This window comes from Peromyscus californicus, unplaced genomic scaffold (genome assembly GCF_007827085.1).
Source record: "Peromyscus californicus insignis strain IS unplaced genomic scaffold, ASM782708v3 Scaffold_13__1_contigs__length_99412109, whole genome shotgun sequence".
NCBI classification, from domain to species: Eukaryota; Metazoa; Chordata; class Mammalia; order Rodentia; family Cricetidae; genus Peromyscus; species Peromyscus californicus.
The window spans coordinates 67,041,913-67,060,375 of record NW_026294424.1 but is presented as its reverse complement, the minus strand read 5'-3'; the positions used below and the strand labels follow the sequence as shown (position 1 = coordinate 67,060,375).

Sequence of the window (18,463 nt, the reverse complement as noted above, 5' to 3'; positions counted from 1 at the left end):
ACATACAACAGGGGAGGTGTCCAAGTTATCCACGTGCAGACAAGAGATCTGATTGCTTAATTGATGGAGAAAGATAGGTAATACAGATAACTGACTGATACCAAAAGTGGTGAGAACTCATAAATTCAGAATTGCTCCATGGTATGAAACATCATGCAAAGATCAATACCTTTGTTAAACACCAAGAACATCACTGTTCAGAGAAAAACAAGAGACCAATACCACTGATGATAGCCATAAAACCCAGAGTACCTGCAAGGAAATCAGCCATCATTTATACTAAAAGTTACAAAATCCTGGTAAAACTGAAGAGAACATGAAACAGAAAAATGCCCCATGTTCATGGACTAGAATATTACTAAAATATCCACGCTACCCAAAGTGGCCACAAGATACAAAGCAATTCCTATAAAAATATTAACATCTTTGGCGCACGCCTTTAATCCCAGCACTCGGGAGGCAGAGGCAGGCGGATCTCTGTGAGTTCGAGGCCAGCCTGGTCTACAGCGCGAGATCCAGGAAAGGCGCAAAGCTACACAGAGAAACCCTGTCTCGAAAAAACCAAAAAAAAAAAAAAAAAAAAAAAAAAAAAAAAAAAAATATTAACATCTTTCACAGAAATAGAAAGACATTTAAAAATCTGTGTGGAATTCACAAAAGACTGAACAATAGAAAAAACTCTTGAGCAAAAGGGGGGAACAAAATCTTGAGGCTCCAATACCTGTCTTTAAAACATACTACAAAGCTGAGAGGTAGTAGTAGCAGGTGGATCTCTGAGTTCCAGGCCAGCCTGGTCTACAAAGTGAGTTCCAAGGCAGCCAGGGCTACACTGAGAAACCCTGTCTCATCTCAAAAACACAAAAACAAACAGTAAACAAGACAGCATGATACTGGTGTTCTCCAGAGTCACAGAACTTAAGGAATGAACCTGTGTTTGTGCGTGCATGCGTACATATATATGTACATACATACATATATATGAAGGGGATTTATTGGAATGACTTACAGGCGACAATCCAATTAATCCAAGGATGGTTAGTTGTGAATGGAAAATCCAAGAATCTAGAGCTTCTCAGTCCCACGAGGCTGGGTGTCTCAGATGGTCTTCTGTATGTGCTGGAATCCTGAAGAAGGAGGCTCCCACGCCCGTGAAGGGATGGGTGTGCTGATGAGGCAAGGGCAAGCAGAAGAAGAAACCCTTCCTTCTTCCATGGTCCTTATGCAGATTTACAGCAGGAGGTGTGGCCCGGATTAAAGGTGTACCTCCCCACATCAAGATCGGAATCAAAAGCCTGTGTCTTCCTGCCTCAAGACCCAGATCACAGGTATACTCTCCATTTCTGGATTGTAGTTCATTCCAGATACAGTCAAGTTGACAACCAAGAATAGCCATCACAATTGGCATAAAAACAAGACACACCAGCCAATGAAACAGACGAAGGAATCCAAGAATAAATCTACATAGCTACAGCCAGATTTTCCATAAATGCAGCAAGGATATACATTGGATAAAGTCTCGTCACTAAACGATGCTGGGAAAATGAGACACATAATACAAAAGCAGAAAATCACACACACACGGAAAAAAAAAAAATCAAAGCCTGTGTGTATGCCTCCAATCCCAGTACTCTAGAGGCTGAAGCAGGTGGATCTCTGTGAGTTAGAGCTCCACATGGTCTACAGAGTGAGTTCCAGGATCCCAGGGCTATATAAGTAAGACCATACCTCAAAAATAAATAAACAAAAAATAATTAAATAAATAAATTAAAAATCAATTCAAAATAGGTCCAAGACTTAAAACATTAACCCAAAACTATGCAACTACTATGAAAATGTAGGGGAAGTGCTTCAGGGCGCACGTCTAGAGAAGGATTTTTTTGGATATGACCCCAAAACAAACAAAGCTGCAAAAGCCAAATTTGATATATGGTAAATGAAAAGGTTGATTACAGCAAAGGGAACAGTCAATGGAGGGAGAGACAACCTACAGAGGAGAACAGAGTATCTGCAAGCCTCTTCACTTGCCTGGGGATTTATTAAGACATGAAAGATCTTAAGCAACAAAGAAACAAGCAAGAAAAATGCTATTTAAAAATGGACAAATGGCCTGCATGGACATTGGCTCAAGAGATTTCTTAAGATATTAGACAAATGAGTAACAAGTGCATGAAAAAAAAAACAAAAGTTCAACATTAGTAACCAAGGCAATGCCATTCAAAGTCATAATGGGACGTCATCTCACCAGGTTAAAATGGTATTATCCAAAAGACAGAAAGCATTGCTACATGGGATGTGGAGGGGAAAAAAAAAAAACATGTTGCTGGTAGAAGTAAATTAGTACAGCCATTAGAAACAGCATGGGCTGGAGAGATGGCTCAGTGGTTGAGAGCACCAACTGCTCTTCCAAAGGTCCTGAGTTCAATTCCCAGCAACCACGTGGTGGCTCACAACCACCTATAATGAGACTTGGTGCCCTCTTCTGGCCTGCAGGGAATACTGTTTACATAATAAATAAATCTTAAATCAAAGTACTGGCCATATCTGAGCAATAATCATTCTTTAGATTTTATCATAGAGAGGCATAACTAAGAGCAATTGACTCAAAGTCTGATAATTAGTATTGTTTTATGAAATTAAAACTGATATTCTGATTATTTCTTTTGTCAATTCCTTATCATTGACTATTGACAACAATTATTCATCACTAGTGACGTATGATAAGGAGGGTCAGTAATCAGAATCCTCATGGTCAAAAAAAAAAAAAAAAAAGAAACAGCATGAGACTCCTCAAAATCTAGGAAATGGAGCCCTCCTAAGATGCGCCCCCTCACTGCTGGGTGTACATCCAGAGGGGCTGAAGTGAGGAGGACACAGGAGGTCTCGGCATATTTACTGAGACATTGCTGACTAAGACAAGCAGTCAGCCTCAGCATGCACCAACAGATAAATGCAGAAGCTGTGGTGTGCCGGACGGTGGTGACGCTCGCCTTTAATCTCAGCACTCGGGAGGCCGAGGCAGGCGGATCTCTGTGAGTTCAAGGCCAGCCTGGGCTACAGAGTGAGTTCCAGGAAAGGTACAAAGCTACACAGAGAAACTCTGTCTCGACAAAAAAAAAAAAAAGCTGTGGTGTATGTACACAGTGAAACGCTCGACAGCCATGACAGAATGGAGCCCCGTCCTCTGCAGCAACACAGACAGAACCAGAGGGCACTGAAAGAGAAATAAGGCACAAAGAGACAATACTGCATCGTTTCGTTTGGTTTTAATTGATACATAGTCATCGTACATATTTTGGAGGTACAATGTGACATCACAGAACATATATGTGTGGTGATCAGATCAGGGTGACTGGCATGTCTGGCACCTTAGAATATTTCCATGGGAATATTCATAATCTGCTTAAAAGCTAAGAAGTTCTTCTCAAAGTACAGACAAGGCATGCTGGTGTGCACCTACACTGCCAGTACTTGAGAGGCAGAGGCAGGAGGATTGGTGGCCAGCCTATCCTCCAGAGCAAGCTCCAGGCTAGTTGAGTAAGCTACAGTGTGAGCACTAGACCAGCCTGAGCTACAGAATAAGATCCTGTCCCAAAAAGGACAGAGTATTGGTTAGCAGTGCCTACCAAGGGTCTGAGGGAGGAATGAAGAGGAGATGGTTCCAGAGTCCGGGATAGAGCCGCACAGGAGGAATCCGTCCTCATGTTACATAGGACACGAGGCTCCATATGCTTGACAACAATTACTTGCATATTTCAAATTACCTAGTCGAGAGGACGGTGAATAGGCCCATGGGAATGGTATGCCTGAGGTTACAGACATGCCAGTCACTCTGATCTGATCACCACACATGACACACGTGCACTAAGATGTCATGCTGTACCCCCAAAACATGTACTATTACTGTGTGAATTAAAATTAAAAATACATTTTTTAAAACGTAAGGCTTATAAATAATGCATATTCTGTCTCCTGCTCTTTGAGAATGTTGTCCGTTTATTATTCTATGCTAAGCTAGTCCAACTGTCTAACAGTTATTTATGGCATTTTACAGGAGGGAGAGCGGTAACTGGAGAGGCACACGACACTGTCACTCACGTCTCAAGTGCACTGTGTTCTCCTGGTCAAAGACTCACAAAGGTATTTGATTATTATCTAAACTCCGGCCTGCTCAACAGTGAGCAGCGTTCTCAGGTACAAACATTTAAAATATGCCACTGTGCTCATAATAAATGCCTTTTCTGTCATAATGAAACTCATGAGATAACCCTGCAAGGGCAGGGGGACGGGGTAAGGGCAGAATACCAGCCACACTACTGCCAGAAAAGCAAAACCAAACAAAAGGAACCAAGTCTCTGTATCACAGGGACCAAGCAGTGCAGGGCTGTGCCTCTCCCGTGGGTTCAATGCACCATGCAGAAGGACCTAAGTGTAATGGACAAAGGAAATCTATAGGGAAAGCGAGAGCACGCTGGAGTGACAGCCACAGGTACGGTGCCTGGCTTCCTTCCCTCTAGAAAGGCAAGTCCACGCAAGGCCCCATCTGCCTGTCCCATGGCCTCCTGGCTCATTCCATTGCTCCAAACCACACTCTCCCCTGAGTACTCAAGTCATGTCCACTGCAGGACCTTGGAATTTACTCTCCCCTCCCCCTCCCTGACACCTGGGATTCACAGGCCCAATGGCAGTCTTCACTAGCTATTGGAGTAGGTCCTTCTAGGATCTGACTTCCCCAGGGGATTGAGATGTCCTCACAGGCCTTGCCACTTGCTGCTATGGGATTCCAAACAGCTTTGTTGACACGCAATTCACATTCCACATCAGCCACCATCTGAAGTATACAATGCAGAGGCCTTAGTATAGTCAGGGAGGTATCTGATTGTCATCGCAATCGAATTCCAGGCCATTTTTACCACACTCACCACCAGTCCTGACTTGTCCCCTCCCCCCTTCAACAGGAGGCCACGGTGTGGATTGTATAGACTTCCACTCAAGAGTCCAAGCTTCAGGGCAAAGGACTGCTCACCCTGTCCCAACACTTCCAAGGGCACAAGCCTGGCACACAGCAGGGATGGATATGCAACAGAGGTTCATGGTCTGAAAACAGCCAACAGCCTCAGCGATGTGGGGGTCACTCACAAAGACCTCAGTGAGGACAGAAATGAGAGTGCAGAGGCCAGGACACCGCAGGCTGAGGAAACAGGAACAAAGTGTTCGAGACCCACGGCTCTGAAGGAAGAGTAGATGTGTATATGGCTGAGGGTGAGCCTTGAACTTGTTTAAAATGCTGCTACCTCTCAGAACTCAGGAGGAAGAGGCAGGATCTCAAGATCAAGGCCAGTCTGGGCTGTCTCAAAACAAAAACACTGATGTTAGGCTGGCAGAATCATAAACCATTACAGACTGGAACTTAAGCTCAGACATACATGGGACTCAGGATTTGAAAAGTACAATATATGATTTTTTCAGAAACTACAGTAAAATACTTCAAAATGACTTGGGATACAGCATCTTTCAAAAAATGAAGCCAATACTCCGTGAAAACTAAAACTGAAATGTTTTAAGTGATCTCTAATTCCAACTTACAACTTCACGTACAAATTAAGTTATTGGCTGTATGAGATGGCACAGGTCTTCTGTGTATGTAATCAAATTTTTACTTTTAAGGCAAAATTATTAAAACAGAGTGATGTGGGGCTGGAGAGATGGCTCAGAGGTTAAGAGCACTGGCTGCTCCTCCAGAGGACCTGGGTTCAATTCCTAGCACCCACATGGCAGCTCACAACTGTCTCAAATTCCGGTTCCACAGGATCTGGCACCCTCACACAGATCTACATGTAGGCAAAACACCAATGCATATAAAATAAAAAAAAAAATTTAAAAAAGCCAGTGATGTGAAAAGGCTTTTTCACACTGTAAGATGAGGTAGGAGACCCCAAAAGCTAGGTTTACAGTCAGTTCCATGCCACATGGCCTTCATTGCCAAAAGTAGACATTTCTTTTCACAAGGCTGGTGTAAGAATTAAGAGAGATCAGTGCCTGGGGCATGGTAGGTGACAACTAGGTGCTGGCTACAAGTCAGAGGGTGGCATCTTTTAAACCTTCTCCCATCACAGCCAAACCAACCCCAGCTTGCTACCCAGGTCAGCAACACCAAAGCAGCTTATATGTCCAGAGAAGCAGGGTCTGACCCAATCAATTACTGAAACTGGGAGAGTGGATTCGAACACACAGCACCTCAACTCAGCCATCACCTGCCAGCAGCCAAAGCCACTCCAACAACCAAGGCACTGCCTGACAAGACTAATCCAGCGCCCTGCAGCATGGGAACGAAGGGCAGGAAGCCAGGCAAAAACAAGGGAGTTAAGTGTTAACTTCATTTATTTTCTACGGGAACAAAAAGCCAAAGGAGAGGGTCTACAGAAAGAGCACGGACAAGTGGGTCACTGTGTGATGGGATGCACATTTGCACAGAGTACAAGATCCAAAATTAAATCCATCCAGGCGTCCGGCAGTGGGTGCTCTCTGCCTCACTCTCACAGAAACCAGGGAAGAGGCTGGTAGAAGAAATCAGCCACCCAAGAGGAGGCGTGCCATCCAGGACACAGCGTCTGTGCCCGCCACTGTCATCTCAAAGGATCCAGTCACTTCAGGACGCACAAGCTGGCTGCGTTCCCAATGTGACAAGGTACAAAGGACTGCTGATTCCGTCGCCTCACCCTGCCTACCATTGAGTACACAGCTCCATGGGGTCATTCAGAGACAAAATAGCCTTCAATCTCGATGTTTCAGGAGCCAGGTTTAGAGGAAAGAATGTCAGGTCTGGTACGCCCTAGGCCAGAGTCCCAACTGAGACACCTCACACATCACCAACCTAACTCACGGTACCTCGGTGCCCCCATCTGTTGAGCCAGAATGACAAGATCCTCTCCAGAGGCTCCTGGAGGCACCAGTGAGCTGGTGCACAAAGCACACTGACAGAGCTCCGCCCACACCACACACCGGTTCCACCTCTCACTATTATGATCCAGAAGAGACCAGGCCTGGACCTGGAACAGCGAGACAGAAAGACAAGTCAGAGGGCTAACAAGGAGCTGTGTCTCTGAGGCCATTAGTACACCATCCCCCGGACTGACCGACAACTGCCCTGTCCCATTTCATTGCTCAGGACAAGAAGTCTGGAATAGTTTGGGGAATGGCATCTTTAAAAAAGAGATGTTAAAGATAAATACCTAACCATGACCTAAGGCAAAAAGTGGGGTGCCATGGAGCTAACTTCATTATAAAAGCTACTGAGCTGGGCGGTGGTGGTGCACACCTTTAATCCCAGCACTCAGGAGGCAGAGGCAGGCGGATCTCTGGGAGTTCGAGGCCAGCCTGGTGTCCAAAGCAAGTTCCAGGAAAGGCGCAAAGCTACACAGAGGAACCCTGTCTTGAAAAACAAACAAACAAATAAATAAATAAAAGCTACTGAGTGGCTCTGAGGCAAGCCTCATGTTCTGACATTTTTCTAAAATGTTCTTAGACATCAACTATATTTTAAAACTTGCAAGAGTATTTCCACGTAACACCTATCTAAGATAAAACCTCAGCAACTGAAACTCTCCGCAGGAAATAAAGTGCAGAGCACTTTTCCGGGCCACAGTTCTCCAGCACGGTTGAGTTCCCGTTGTTACTTCAGGTGGCCCTGCAGGCGAGGAGGGCTGTAGAGCAGGCAGCCTACCGGCCACACCATTCCAAGAGGAAGAATCTAAGGCACAGGAGAGGCCGGTGCCAGCAGGCTCTGACCTGGCCACTCACAGGCCAGGACAACATGCTCCCCCAGAGAAGTAAATGAAAAGCCAGCGTGCGAAGTTGAGACCCGTCCACTTGTAGCGTGGAGCACCCCGATTCTGGCGTCAGAACGCCCAGTTCAACCTCAAGCCACTGTGCAAAAGCTTCATGACCTTGAGGCTACCCTTCCTGTAATCTAGCTTCCTCACCTGTGAAGTGGGGGTGCAGATCATCTACTTGGGGTGAGGTGGAGAACACAGGGGTAAGAGAAGAGGCCTTAGCCCAGCCATGTCCCTTTACCTCTCTCCCAGTGTCCCATCTCCCCTTCCCCCCTGTGCTTCCTGTCCACTCAGGCATTCTGCAGGTACTCTGTACCTCACCTCCCCCTGCACTCAGCTCCCCACACACCCACCTGGCGGCCACAGGTCTGCCCACTCCCTCTGTCCTCTCAAGGCCACCCACTCCTGAGCCCAGTTCTGTCTGTCCCCAGTGAAACATCAGAGGCTAAGCTGACAAGGTATAACTACTGAGCCTTCTGGGAAGTCTGGCTGTGTGCCTCCTCCTGCGTCCAAACACATTGGACAGCCATGAACCCAGCAGCGGCCATTCACCCCTCACCTGCACGCTCCCTGCTCCCTCCACACTCTCTGAAAACAGGCTCCGAGGGACCTCGTCTGGTCTGGCGACAGCCGAATAGCATACCCGTCGCCCAAATAACAGAATGTCTCTTTTCCCTGACGGTTCCTGCGAGGCCACGCCAAGCAAGGAGGCCACCCTTACAAACGAGCAGCAGAAGCACCTGGGGGAGGGGGGCTCAGCTCATGGGTTCCGTGGGAACATCTCTCAACTCCCCTCCCTCATCCCAAGCTCCTTGCTGTCCCTCAAATCAGGCCTGCCCGCCCCACACCGAAAGCCTGGATGCTGGTATCCCCCTTGCCAATGCAACCGCCCTCACCCCCCCTCACACAAACACACGTCCTCTGCTTTATTTTTCTCATCACCACAAAACACACCTGGTTATTATCTGCCCCTCACCCACACCAGAATGAAAATCTTCAGAAAATGAAGAGCTGGGCCTTGTACACGGTACGTACTCAATACACCTGGTAACTGACAGCTCCATGCGCCAAAGATGGCAGGGTTTTTTTAAGTTTTTTTAAGACAAGGTTTCTCTGTGGACAGTCTTGGCTGTCCTGGGACTCACTCTGTGTGTAGACCAAGCTGGCCTTGAACTCACAGAGATCCACCTGCCTCTCCCTCCCGAGTGCTGGGATTAAAGGCGTGCGCCACCACTGCCGCCTGAATGAGAAGGCAGTTCTTATACATGAGATCCCTGAGCACAAAATAGCTGAGTAACTCACCTACAATCTTACAAATAATGAATGGCAGAGCAAGAAGGATGTGAAGCCAGACATTCTGACTCAAGGGGCTACACCTACCAAGCTCTTTCCTACTTCCCAAACTGCCTTCCATGAAGCATGAAGCAATGGGAAGACACCAGGGCATCCATGAGCAAACAGTGGTGGGCCATGTCTGTGGGCTGCAGAAAAGCAACCCACTGGACAATGGTTGGGGTAACCATTCCCTGTGGTGAAAGCACCAATCGTGAGATGCATGGTTCATACAGCATGGACAGTTTCCTTCCACCCGGTGTATGTGATGCTGTAATAGCCTCATGAAAAGAAAAATAGCCAAGCATTAACATGAAGGAGACCACAGACACATCGCAAGAGCCAAGTGTCTGGAGGTGGGGTCTAGGGGAAGTGCCTGACTGGTGGGCAGGACATGCGGAGGCTCTTGGAATATGTTCTACATCTTGGCTTACAAGTTGCTCTGCCCGGGTATTTGTTTACCAGTCTATCCAACTATACACTTAAGTGTCTATAATTTCATAACATGTAAATTATAACCTCAATAAACTTGACCAGGAAAGCTTTAGAACTATCATATTATCATATCTAACATATCATATTCTGGCTAAACAAAATACCCCACCCCACCCTACTCCACCCCCCAAAAAAACACAAATATTTCCAGTTAGAATTCTCGAATCAGAACATGCACAGGGAGTTAGGGGCCAGCTTCTGACCATCCCACCTCCCGAAGCGGGTTTCTCAGAGAAGTAAGAGGCTGGCCATGAATAGGAACGGGAGTACACAGCTCCGGGTGACAACCAGAGTCCTGAGCCCCCGCCATGTTGGCTCCCACAAGTGACATGTGACATTACATGCACTCTTCGACGGGTCACCTCTAAGTGGAGCCTACAGGCAGCTGCACTGAGAGGATACAGCTGCTCTTCTCCACAGAGCCTCTGCCAGGCTACCCGACCAGTGACGGGGCTACGCCTGAGTTCTTAGTCGGCAGCATTGGAAACCAACTGTGGCGAGCTTCAACGGAAAAGCGCTGGTTTTGTTTGGGTTTTCGTTTTAAATAAAGCACTAGACTCACTATGAAGACTAGAAAGCCCGGCCTGCCAAGCACACAACTGCAAGAGTCCCCACAGGCACACGGCGACATTCCTCCTGGACGGCCAGGACTGCACCCAGCCTCTGAAACCAACAGAGCCCTTGGATGAGCACCACAATGGCTCTCGGCAGGCTACAGCTTTCTTGCCTTTGCTGGCCTCAGCCTTCAGGTTGTACAGAGGAGGAAGGGGTGCTTCCGATCAGCTCGCTGCTAAGGTAAGGATCCCTCACCAGGCTGAGCCTGAACCCTCAAGGAGAGACAGCTGTCGCCGTCAGGATGCTTCGCTCCCCACTCTGCAAGCCTTGCTGATACAAGCAGCAGGTAGAAAAAGAAACCACAAACACTCCCCCCTCCGCCCCCCAAAAAAACCGAGAGGTGGTGCTACCCAGGGGGAGGGGTCTTTTTCCTATCATCTAGTGTTTTATTCCATATAGTCACTAGTTTCAAAATGACAGTCTGACTTTCTAAAGTGAAAATAACTCATTTAACATTTTTTTTTAATTAAAAGAAAAGCAAATCAAACCTCAGGTACCAGGCACTCTGCAGAATCATGGACACTCCAGGAGGGGGAAAGAAAAAGCACACAATCCTATTTAAAAATGCATTTCAGTGTTGTTCTTCCTAAGACACAATCCTATTTAAAATGCATTTCAGTGTTGTTCTTCTAAGACACATTTTTTTAAAGTGTGTTCTTAAAATAATAATTCTCAAGAGGTACTTGTAACCTGAATTTCACAGTAAGAACAAACTGCAGGAAGCAATTAATACCAGCTTGGGCTCCCAACCAGAGTCCTCTCCTGTCAACTAAGCTTGAACGTACACACTGTAACACAGTAAGCAGAAGAACACTGACAATCTCACTGTACTGCTTTCTGTGTTTATGTGCATGAGTACTCTACCTGCATGTATGTCTGTGCATGTGTGTGCCTGAGGCCCTCAGAGGCCAAAGAAGGTGTCAGATCCCCTGGAACTGGAGTTAGGGACTGTGGTTAGCCACTACATAGGTGCTGGGAACCAAACCCAGGTCCTGGGAACCAAACCCAGGTCCTCTGTAAGAGCAGCCAGTGCTCTTAACCATTGAGCCCTCTCTCCAGCCCATATCTCACTTCATGAAATAAAGCCTTAAGACCAGGATATGGTCCTAAGACAGAAAAAAAGAAAATAAAAAATAATGTCAACCTATCTCCCAAACAAACCCAGGGACAGCTCTTACCCTCTGTCCCAAACGGACTCTTCCTAGTCCCTTACACATACCAGCATTTCAATCTCTCTCTCTCTAGACAAGACATTCTTCAATCAAAATTAAGGGTTACATATAGCTGTATTATGGTTTGAGGATGAAATGCCCCAAAAGGTTCATATCTCAGATGCTTGGTACCCAGGTAGTGGTGCTGTTTGTAGGTTAAAAACTATGGGACCTCTGGAGGAAGTGGGTCACTGGCAATGGGTCTTGGGGAGTGTAATATTGTCCTGGCCCCTTACTGTCATGAGCTCTGAGGACAGGTAGGAAGGAGGGAACCTTCCAAGGAGAGAAACCAGACCTCAACTACAGAAGCCATTCTACACCACTAGGTTCCTATTTGTTTGGTTTGGTTTGTTTTGTAGACAGGGTTTCTCTGTGTAGCCCCAGCTGTCCTGGAACTCGCTCTGTAGACCAGACTGGCCTTGAATACAGAGATCCGCCTGCCTCTGCCTCCTGAGTTCTTGTTCTGAGGAGGCCATACTTAACTGAGCACCTGGAAGCCCTGGAGGTTTTTAAGTAGGAAGGAAATATTAAAAGCAAAGATTTTTCGATTGCTGAAACGGCAACGCAGCACAGGCTAAGCCTCTCACAGGATCACTGGTTATCAGAAAGAAGGCGGGGTCGGACCCACGATGGCGGTGATGAGTTGGGGAGAGAGGATAATTGTAGAGGCTGGAAACAGATACTGCCTGTGGTCCTGTATCTCGTCACTATCGGCCCTGGATTGGCGTCACCTAAGAGGCACACTGTGCGTCTCTGTGAGGGTCTTTTTCAGAGGGCTTAATAGTGAAAGGAAGACCCACCGTGAACGTGGGCATCACCTTCTCATGGGCTGGGTCCATGAATGAACTGCAAAAAAGAAGAAAGTGGTGGAGAGCCAGAATCCTCGCTGCTCCTTGCTGTAGATACCTCACACTCCTGCGACATGCTATAGATACAATGTAACCAGCCACCTCACACACCTGCGACATGCTATAGATACAATGTAACCAGCCACCTCACACTCCTGCCACATGCTATAGATACAATGTAACCAGCCACCTCACACTCCTGCGACATGCTATAGACACAATGTAACCAGCCACTTCACACTCCTGCGACATGCTATAGACACAATGTAACCAGCCACCTCACACTCCTGCGCCACAGCGTGAGTGAGAACAAACCCTTCTTTCCTTAAGCTGCTTTTGTTAAAAATTTGGTGGCGCACGCCTTTAATCCCAGCACTCGGGAGGCAGAGCCAGGCGGATCTCTGTGAGTTCGAGGCCAGCCTGGACTACCAAGTGAGTTCCAGGAAAGGCGCAAAGCTACACAGAGAAACCCTGTCTCGAAAAACCAAAAAAAAAAAAAAAAATTTGGTCACAGCAACAAGGTTAAGTATTGAAAACACAGCCTCTCCCTTCCGCTACCAAATAGGGGAAAAGACGGGAAGTATCTAGGCTCCAAAAGAGGACTAAAATTACTGCGGCTTAACCAAACGCACAAAATCAACTGGTGTTGGTTCCCTCTTGCCTCATCTAACCACAAAGCTGGAGCCAAATAAACAGCCTACTTCCGATAGATGGAAGTACCTGGGTACAACCTGAAGTCTAGACGGCCCTGGGAGTCAGTGCTTATCAAAGGCCACGAAGTACCAGGTTTCTGACAGACTGGGTTCTGCTGCTGTGTCAGTGGATTACTGGCTATTAATTATTAGCTACAATTATATGGATGACCACAACGGTGATTAAGAGGAGAACGATGCAAACATAAAAACAAGAAGGAAGGAAGTTATAACAGCTCAAGATAAAAACAAAGGAGATAATGGTAAAGTTTGAAGTAAAAAAAAAAAAAATACCATCAAGCACCAAGTAGGGGCCTTCTATGAGCCAGGAATAGAGAATGAAGAGAGTCAATGTATACAAAGAGATGGGGAGCTTTCTTCTTTGGTATAGTTATGGACAAGTCTACTGTGATAGCTATCCTTGGTTGTCAACTTGACTACACTTGGAATTAACTAAAACTCAAAATAGAGGGGCACACCTATGAGGGCTTTTTGCTTAATTTGTGAGGGATTTTGCTTACTTTGAAGTGGAAAGATCCACTTCTCATCTGCATCTTTCAGGTGGGAAGATACGCTTCTAATCTGGGCCACGCCTTCTGCCAGAAGCCTCTAAGGACATGGAAGAAGGAAGCTTTCTGCTCTTTGCCTGCTTGTTATTGCCTCACTGGCAAGTCCATTCCTTCACTGGCATTAGAGCCTACTTCTTCGGGATTCCAGTATATACTGAAGGCCAGCTGAGACTTCCAGCCTCAGGGACTGAACAATTACTGGATTCTTGGACCTTCTGTACATAGACAGCCATTGTTGGATTAACTGGACCACAGCCTGTAAATAATTCTAATAAATGCCATTGAGATTAATTCTATAAATTCTGTTATTCTAGAACCCTGACTAATACAACTACCTCTCCCCCAAAAAAATCCTTTCTGATACCAGAGTCAAAAATCTTTGATAAAATATTTTTTAAAAAACTGTTTAAATGCATAGTTAAATCCAGAAGAAAATTAAGGACCAAAAAGCAAAGGTCCCCAAAAACTAGAGTAGAAAGAGCAGGCTTGATACTACCTAGGGCTTTGGGGGCTTATGAACTGGATGGAGAATGCGTGTAGAAAGAGCATTTGTCCTTCAGAATATGATGGGAACAAATGAAAATAAAAGAAATGTAGACTAATACTTGTAGATGTAATTCTGAAGGTCTTCTTAAATAAGAAACACAGAGCCAAATGCAGAGTTAAAAGCCCAGAGATCAGAGAGCAGTAGCCAAGAGCTAAGATCACCTTCTTGCCATCCACTGCTGCTGTCGTCCTTCCCGAGAAAGAGACCTACCTTCCTGTGTGCCTGTATTTTTTATTGACTTTCTGTTCTGCCTTCTCATTGGTTCTAAACCCAACCACATGACCTCCTCGTCACTGCCTGTCCATACAGACCTCCAGGTCTCTATGGTTGATATTGAGATTAAAGGTGTGTGTCTCCAAGCTGGCTATGTCCTTGAACACACAGACTCTGCCTGCCAAGTGATTGGATTAAGGGCATGTGCTACCACTGCCAGACTTCTGTTAAATGGCTTGCTATTAGCTCTGACCCCCAGGCAACGTTATTTATTGACATACAAATAAAATCACATTTCAGCACAAATAAAATATCACCATAAATACTTTCTTTAAATCTTGAAGATAGTTATAGATCTCATTCATTTTTTTAGCCTTATCATTTGGCAAGAGCAAATCCCAGCATTAAATACTTTGAAAAATTTCCATAATATATATATTACAAGAAGTTCCTTAGAGATTTTGCAGCAGATGTTAAGTCGAAATGGGATAGACATAAATTGTTTCCTCCAAACATCACACACTAGCCAGTCTCTCAGACTTTATTTTAAAAGTCATCCTGTAAGGGATAGAGAGATGGCTCAAGTTAGAGTGCTTACTGCTCTTGCAGAGGCTCTGAGTTCCATTCCCAGCACTCATGCTCAACAGCTCACAAACCACCTATAACTCCAGTTCTAAGGGATTCAATGCCCTCTTCTGATCTCCATGGCATCTGCACACATGTGCACATACTCACACACATATACATAGTTTAAAATAATAAAAATAAAATTAAAAAAAAACATTGTGAAATACATATGTAAGTTCAGTACTGTCTTAACCGTGTGGAGTGGTTTCTAAATCTTAAAACTTGTCTGCAAGATGTTTACCATCCAGTCACTAAAACACCCCTCTGGTGACTATTATCAATAGTTTCATAATATCTGATACACCACACAAAAATAATCAATCACCTCTGAGCCAATCTTATAGGCCCCTACATTAGATTTGGGAGTCATCCACTAAAAAGAACTAGGCAAGGATGTGGTGGCTGTATATCCACAAACTCAGGAAGACCTGTAATAGTCAAGAGGACTTTCCAGCCTGGCAGCTACAGGGCCAACAATAGCCTCATTTGCTCTGCACTTACATAAAAGCTGAAGACATCACTTTCCCTTTGTTCACCTTTGGAGTTTCATTTCAGGTTCGGGCATGGGACTATTTCAACCCCAAATTCCATTTAGCTGCTCTTCTCAATTCACTTTAAAAAAAAAAAAAAATCCCCTAGTTCTTGGGCAAACCAAACAGCCCACGAAATACCAGCGCAGTTATCTGTATTTTCTTCTCCAGGAACAGACGTGTCTCTACTTAGTTCCCATACTTATGTAAGGCTGTACACTTCACCCTTAGGCTTCCATACGCTGGATCCACTCCACTCTAAAGGCTCCACGCTAAACGTTGCTTCAGAATGAGTGTGTGTGCAGGATGGCTCACGACTAAGCATTCGCTCCGCAAGGCTACCAGATGCAGGGAAAAATAATTAACTCAGAGAAAGGCCAGGGCTTGGCCTGGGCTCTCCCTCTGCGACGGACACTGTCCCAAGGAACCCGGGAGAGGAAGCATTGGATCTCCGCGGCTTACAGCACGAGTTAGCCAAGCAGGGAGGCTCTAAGGGGCGCGCTGCATTCTGGGACTCGTTTCCACAGTTACCCACGTGCACCCAACCCAACCGCGGCCCGGCGCGGCAGGGACTACAAGTCCCAGAATTCCGCGAGCCTGCCTTTCCCTTCACACCGGCTCCAGGAGCCAGACCCTAAAGGAAACCCCTCAAGCGCCCTCCCGGTGCTTCGGGCCGAGGTCGCTTCCCCGCACGCGCGGTGCTGTGCCTCCGAAGCGGCCCTTCGTACAGGGCTGCGGGTCCTGACGCATCAGCCTCCACACCTGATGGCCAGAAATTAAGACAACTGCGTCACATACTGCCAAACCTACAGAGCGCCGGGGACCCCGACACCCCCTTATGCTAGTCCGCTCACCCCGCCTCCAGGACCCCACCGGGCCGGGTCAGCTTGCAGATGGCGGCCCTGCCCCACCTCCTGATCCTGCAACCCCGGCCCGCGCTGACCTCGGTCCCTGCTGCTCGCCCAGCGCGGCGGCCACGGCCAGCCTTGGGACACCTCCCGGGGTACCCGGCCCCGCCCCCTCCCCTCCGCGCACCCGGAGGCTCAGGGCGGTCCCCTCCTAGGCAGGACCTGGCCCCTCCCGGGAGGAAGCACCTCCCCCAATGCACAGTCCAACGCCCCCCACTCCGCCCCGAAAGCACCTAACCCGGAATGACAGCCCTCCTAGTCCCCACTCCCCCCCACCACCACCTCCTCTTCCTCCAAACTCACTCCACACACCACCCCGCCCCCTATTCCAGCCCCTAAGCTGCATCACAGCCCTATCCGCCATCCTCTTCCCCAGGGACCCCACCGTCCCAACACCTGCCCCCCAACCAAGCCGTCCCGCATACGGGACTCCTCAACTATCCCATCCCACCGCGGTGCCTCCCACTCCGTGCCCCCTCCCACCCCCGTTACATCAGCTTGCAGCCCTTCACCGGCCTGGCCGCGGCCCCCGCTCCCCACCCATTGTTCCCGCCCCCGCCCCCAGCCCTCCTTCCCATTGTCCCCGCCCCCGCTCCCCTCGCACTCCCCCCGCCACCACCCCCAACCACCCCCACCACCACCCCCCTCCACCCCTCTTCCCCGGCCGACCGCACCGCTCCAGCCCCGCAAGCCTCACCCTGCACCCAGACCACAGGCCCACTCCCTGCCCGCCCGTGCCACCCCCGGCCCCAGCTGCCAGCGCCCGCCGCCGTCTCCACCTTCCATGCACCACAGACTCTCGGCCCCCGGCCTTCAGAACAGGTTCCCCCCCCCCCCCCCGCTTCCCCCACCGCGGAAAGCCAGCCAATCCCCACCCCCTCCCCCGCCGTCCCTGCCCCCGCCCCAGCCGCCCGCGGCGTCACGGCCCTCGGGCTCCAGGAGGGGAATCAGCCCCGCTCCCGGGCCAGGGACTCTCCAGCGCGATCGGGACCCGAGAAGCGGAGAGGAGAGCACGGGAACGGACGGGGGCTGCGGGCCCGCATCCAGCCCGCTGGCTCTGCGCTACTCACTGACAGCTGCAGCATCCGAGTGCATTTTCGGGCAGCTCACACCCGCTCGCCGCCCGGGCTCCCGCGCTCCACTCGCGGTCCCCCCCACCGACTCTCCAAACCTTAGCTCGCAGCAGAGGACCCGCGGCTGCCACTCCGGCCCGCCCATCCCGCCCTCCTCATTGGCTGGACCCCAACCGGGGGACCGCCCCCTCTTCGGCTCTCATTTGACCGAAGGAGGGCCGGTTGCGCCCGCCCGGAGCTGGCAAGGAGGCCCCGCCCCCTAGCCTGCAACGCGATTGGCCCCGGCGCCTCGCCTCCGCCCGCCCCTTGGCGGAGGCCACTCTTTGGAGCCGCGCCGTTGGACCCAGCGGCTGTCAGTCATCCCGGGGTCCGAAAGCGCGTGGAGGGGCGAGGCTGGGGAATTGGCCCACCTTGACCCTGAAGCCCCGCCCAGTGGCGGGCGGATCCTTGGAGCGGGAGACCAACCGAGAGCCCGGTTAAGAGTCCGAAACAAAGCAGGCGGAGTGACCTGAAACCACGCTCGGGACCACGGGGACCTGCCCTCCCTCGGAGATCCGCCAGATCCTGCTACTGCCCGCGTCCGGCTCGCGACAGTTCTCACCAATCGTTATCCATTGCAGGAAATTAGAAAGAAAAAAAAAAATCTCCGCTTCTTCATTTCGAACTCAACCCTCCTTTTATCCCACCAGCCTTCTGTCCCCAACTTTGGGAATCAGCTTCTTTTTTAGTCACGCGTTGCTTGCGCCAAAGGTTTCGCATGCTGCAGACATTGTCCGTCAGACACCTCTGCGGTCCCCAGACAGCGAGGAAAAAAAAACAAAAAACAGTACCACATTAGGCTCTGGGGTCAGCCTGGCACCCGGGCAAACCTTGTCCCCAGACTGTTAGTCTAAGAAACCTAAGTCCAGCCTGGCCGGAAAGTGAACCGCTGTTGTTTGACAGAAGGAAGCGTTAATGGGGTTCTGATCCTTAAG

The 18,463-nt window shown here is 48.6% G+C and overlaps 1 protein-coding gene across 5 annotated transcripts in view; it reads right to left on the bottom strand.

Annotated features, from left to right (window-relative positions):
• Dcun1d4 (defective in cullin neddylation 1 domain containing 4) overlaps nucleotides 1-17,637 on the bottom strand; it is a 78,135-nt gene extending 60,498 nt beyond the window's left edge. Inside the window, exon 1 of one of the 5 annotated variants that reach the window (XM_052735128.1) lies at nucleotides 17,487-17,637. In XM_052735128.1, the coding sequence (XP_052591088.1) occupies nucleotides 17,487-17,634 (148 nt within the window). In that variant the 5' untranslated portion in view covers nucleotides 17,635-17,637. Of the gene's footprint in view, nucleotides 1-1,006; nucleotides 1,030-15,479; nucleotides 16,006-17,486 lie in introns of those variants that run through there. The other 4 variants (XM_052735129.1, XM_052735127.1, XM_052735131.1 and 1 more) reach the window with 4 other exon arrangements.
• Between the last annotated feature and the right edge of the window lie 826 nt (nucleotides 17,638-18,463).